This window comes from Charadrius vociferus, unplaced genomic scaffold (assembly GCF_000708025.1).
Source record: "Charadrius vociferus isolate BGI_N301 unplaced genomic scaffold, ASM70802v2 scaffold398, whole genome shotgun sequence".
In the NCBI taxonomy this organism is placed as follows: domain Eukaryota; kingdom Metazoa; phylum Chordata; class Aves; order Charadriiformes; family Charadriidae; genus Charadrius; species Charadrius vociferus.
In genome coordinates, this window is record NW_009649571.1 from 1,551,972 (window position 1) to 1,556,876 (window position 4,905).

General features: G+C 47.3%; 1 protein-coding gene across 1 annotated transcript in view; it reads left to right on the forward strand.

The window, feature by feature from the left end:
* POLE3 (polymerase (DNA directed), epsilon 3, accessory subunit) overlaps nucleotides 1-2,370 on the forward strand; it is a 25,653-nt gene extending 23,283 nt beyond the window's left edge. The window contains exons 2-4 of the mRNA XM_009890319.1: nucleotides 582-667; nucleotides 1,423-1,541; nucleotides 2,038-2,370. Of these exons, the coding sequence (XP_009888621.1) occupies nucleotides 582-667; nucleotides 1,423-1,541; nucleotides 2,038-2,198 (366 nt within the window). The 3' untranslated portion in view covers nucleotides 2,199-2,370. The remainder of the gene's footprint in view (nucleotides 1-581; nucleotides 668-1,422; nucleotides 1,542-2,037) is intronic.
* The last annotated feature ends 2,535 nt before the right edge of the window (nucleotides 2,371-4,905 follow it).

The window sequence follows — 4,905 nt, forward strand, 5'->3', positions numbered from 1 at the left end:
GGGGGTGGCGGTGCCGGCCCTGCTGTCCCCGGGGGCTGGGTACCGCCCCGGCCCGAGGGACGGCCCAAGCTGGGAAACCCCCAGGAGCGCTCAAAGGACCGTTCAAAGGCAGAGGGGCTCTCGCAGGGGGGCTTCCTGAGCCAGCTCCACAGACGGAACCAGAGCAGAAGCGATGCCTTGTCTATATAAAAACCTCAAATGATTCCTAGTTGTTAGTTTAATTACATGTTTGGTCTTGAGCCATGAGGCGCTGATGAATGAATGTGGGTATGGCAGGGGGACTGCTCCGTCTCAGGGTTTCAGTCGATAGTCGTTGGATGAACCACCCCAGAGATGGTGGCAGACCCACCGCTCACCCAGAAGTGACTTTGCATCTGCGTAGCGGACTGCATTTGAGAGAGCACAGTGAAATTGCAGTTGGCTTTCAGCTGGCATCAGAGTTTCTGTGGTAGCATCTGAGAACAAGGTTTAGTTTCCAGTTGTGCTGAGCCCTCTGAATGCCCTAATGGAACTGGCATGGGAATTATGCAAGTTTAAGTCATTTATAGCAGCTGCTGATAAAAGTTGAATTTGTTTTTCAGCTTCCTGATGGAGTAAATATTTCCAAAGAAGCTCGGAGTGCAATCTCTCGAGCAGCGAGTGTGTTTGTGCTTTATGCAACATCATGGTAAGAACTCATATCAGAGAACTGGTGCAGTGGATTTATAATTCACCTCTCTGCTAACTCCTGGAGATTTTTTTCCAGTGTTTGTTTCAGTATTGTCTATTTTTATAAATAAAACAATCTTTAGTGCAGCCCAGTCTGCCAGACTGCAGCAGTTGGGTTTGGACTGCCCCGAACAACCCGTGGGGAAGGCAGCTCAGCTCTGTACACAGAGATGCCCCGACCCCACCAGGGACAAGGGGGTCCCCCAAACTGCCATTAGCCTTAGACGATGGCTGCATGGCTTTTCCTGGCAAAGGCAAGAGCCCTTTGCTCACTCTTCAAGCTACACGCCATGTGGCCACCTTAGGGCAAGCGTGAGTCAACTTCATCAGCCTTGGGGCTGGTTGCAGAGGACACAGTAATGTCTTTGGCTCAGAATACGCCGTGCAGGCAGTCGTCTCTCTGGTCTGAAGTGCTCACACGGCTTTGTGGAATTGTCACCTTACAGCCAATCTTCAGACTTTCTCCTTCCCCCCTGGTTGTAGGAAAGGTCCATGCGAGCAGAAAACTAATGTTGGGGGAAAGCAATGCAACTAGATGAAAGCGCAAACAGCTGATGTAAACGAGATGGTATCTTAAACTACTATTACTGAGTGAATAAAAAACCCTGAATGTTTAGGAGATGGTGATTTTTTTTAAGGTGCCTGTGACGTTAATAAAGAAGACTAAGTTAATGACAGTACCAATTGACTATTTTCCTTCTTTTTTTTGACAAGTGCAAATAACTTTGCGATGAAAGGGAAGAGGAAAACGCTGAACGCTGGGGATGTTCTCTCTGCCATGGAGGAAATGGAGTTTCAGCGATTTGTAGCCCCTTTGAAAGAATCACTAGAAGGTATCGTCCTCAGTTCATGTTGAGGGAGTCTAAGCAGCACCAAGTCCTGTTTTCCTCGAACACTGGACAAGCAACACTTACTTGCCTGTCTTGTTTCTCTTCTCTTTGCCCAGCATCCTACACTGCAGTTTGCCTGGGGAATAAATAATGTGCACCTTAACAGGACTGGGATAACATTATTTCACAACTGATGAGGATTGAGAAAGTCTCATCTGGTATCACTCCCCTATCATGTTTATCTAAGGAAAATTTTAGGTGCTGCCTGTAAATGTGAACTCCTGCGTCCTTTTCAGCATTTTTCTGCTGAAACTTAAACCTGATTTCCTATGGAGCTGGTCAGCACAGCTCAAATGATAGGGTGAGTTGCTGCTATGGGTTCACTGCTCCCCTTGTAAGCCTGGAGAGCAAGTGGACGTTGGACTTGAGCTACTGTACTGTTCATGCTGTGGAAACACTGGCTTGCAATTTTTCAGTGTTCTCTCTTTTTCTTTTTTAGTTTACAGGCGTGAACAGAAAGGAAAGAAAGAAGCAAGGAAAGATAAAGACAAGAAGGCAGACTCGGAGGAGCAAGATAAGAGCCGAGAGGAAGAGAATGATGATGATGATGAAAGGATGGAGGAGGAAGAGCAAAATGAAGAGGAAGAGGTGGACAACTGAGCTTGCTGATGAGACGTGTGCAGGGGTTGGGTTTTGTTCAGAGGGATATAAACGCTGTAAATCAACCTTGCTGTGTCCCCTCTTGTTTCCCGTAGAGTTTTGTACTGTTCTGCTGGGGCCCAGCCCTTTTTGGCTTTAACTTGTACATAGAGGACTTCTGCTAAAGCTTTTCCATAGAGGACTTCTGCTAAAGCTTTCCTTGTGGAAGGACCGCTCCTCCCCATGCACAGGGGGCTTGGCACCCTCCCCAAGTTCTGTACAGTCAGGAATGGGACTGGGCTTTTTCTGCTGGGTTGGCTCTGAAATAGCGGAAAAAGGAAACATCAGATGCTCAGTACAGAAGCTGGCCAGGAGAACTTGAGAGACTGTTGAATAGGCTCGATAAACCAAGTCAGGGGCTGAATGAAATAGATTATTAACCCTTTGGGGTTTAGAATCTACGAGATGATGTCAGGAGGCTTGGAAGCTGAACATTTAAGCTTTTTGTCCAAGTGACTTGGGTTTTTTCCTTCATTTTCTTGTATTCTGGCTGTGCCTTCTCTTCCTGCTGTCACTGTGACAGTTACCAGTTGTATCCAGCAATACAGTACAACTGTACAAGGACCAGTGGTCCACTCAGTTGACTTTCTCCCTCAAATCAACCTAAATCAAAAAACTCCACAGCACTTAGGATGTAAACTACATACCGAAAGTGCTCAGTTTGTGTCTTTTTAAAGCTCTGGGAGACCAAGAGGAGTTTTATTAAAAATTTGAAGCAAAATTAATGGCTAAAATGTGTATCAGGATGAAGAAAGGATGACTGTATCGTGCGGTAGGCTTGTTGCAGGTCAGCAGCGGGGACCAGTGGAATGAGGTGGTGGTCCTTTCCATCTGCAGCGCTGCAGTTCCCGCAGACGGGTTGGTGATCACAGCAGGTTTCAGCGTGGTAGAATAGAGTGCTGCATTTTGGTGGTTTTCCGGCGTGGTTTGTGGGTTTTTTTGTTCCCCAACTGGAATGGTCTAATTGCATCAAAGGTCCCTCTTGAGCCTTCGACGGTCACTCCGGAGAGGCGGACTGCCTCCCAGCGTGCTGGGCTCCAGGGCACAGTGAGGATAGGATGTTCTTACTGATGAAGGCCAACCTCAGGCCTGTGTTTTTTAAAATATCTCCTTAAGAAAGATGGGTTGAAATCTGTTTGTATTCCTAGTACTCATATAGGTTTGTTCTTTTATACTTGAATAGTTAGTTTTGATGCCTTTCCTTTCTCTTCTCTGAGAAAGTATCTATTGGAATAAGCTCCTTCTAGGGGAAAATGCTTTATTATTTGGCTGATCTTTTTGAAGACTAATAAACTGAATATTTGAACTTAACCAAGGTCCAGTGAAGGAAACTTGAGGACTCGAGTTTTAGGTATGTTTAGGTATGTTTAACCCATGAGTTTTGCTGATGTGCAGTTTTAAAATAGCACTTGTGAGGAATAGTATGTCCTTTTCACCAAAAAATTGATGCAGAGCTCCCCAGGAGAGCTCCCCTGCCTTTGCTTTCATGGCACGATAGCTTTGCACACACAGAAGCCCTGCTCCTGAAAAGAACTGAATCAACAAAGATTTTCTGCTGTCTAGTTTCTACTGGCGTGCAGTCAGGAACAGATGAAAAGACTGAGTTGACGATGTCTTCCCAAGATCTCCAATAACAAAAAAGGCCTGCCTTCTAGCTCTTTTTTCCTCTTTTTTATTTTTTTCTTTTTTCCTCTTCTGTTACATATCTGGGGTGCATATTCTGGAAGGGAACAATGTCTAAATAAAAGCCAGATTTTTTTTTACAGAAATGGAGTCTCTTATTTCTGCCAGTAATAAAATGAGCTGGTTGCAGTTGTATAAGTACACGTCTGAGCCTGCAGTGAAGGCAGAAGCGAACCTGCTATGAAATTGCTTATGGAGCAGCTGAGGGCGAAGGGAGAATGAAGGCTGCTGCAACCCAGCTTTTCTGCGAGGGGGCCGCGGAGACTCGAGAGAAGTAGATTTCCAGTTATTGGAGAAGTGAGGTTTGGGCACTGGTGTTTGTATCCCCGCTGGAAGGAGCCTTCAGCTCACCCTCACTGCTGGTGGAACACCAGGCTGGGCCGAAAGAGGAGAGACACAGGGTTGGGGTTTGTGCTCTGCAGCAGCTGAAGGAGACGACATTACTGTGTGGGAGCTCAGAACAGCATAAGAAAGTATCTACTGGAATAAGCCCCTTTTTTGGGGAAGATGCCTTATTATTTTACTGACCTTGCTGAGGACTAACAAATGTGATCTGGGCATCTCTTGCATATTGCAAGTATTCTTACTCTTTTACGGTTGGACTCGATCACCTTAAAGGCCTTTTCCAACCTAAACCATTCTACGATTTCCCTTGCTCTCACGAGATGGAGAAAACAGCACGTCCTACATGTGTGCCGCCAAGCCTGCGGCATGGCTCCAGCCGCCCTTCACCTGGCAGGTCCCTGCAGCACCCCAAAGCCCTGCTCCATGCCCCCAGCACCCCAAAACCCAGCCGCATGCGCCCTCAGCACATCACAACCCAGCTGCATGCACCCCAGCACCCCAACACCCTGCTCCAGGCCCCCCCAGCACCCCAAAACCTGGCTGCACGGCCCCACAGCACCCCAAAGCCCTGCTCCAGGCCCCCCCATCCCAAACCCTGTCTGCATGGCCCCCCAGCACCCCAAACCCCTCTTTCATATCC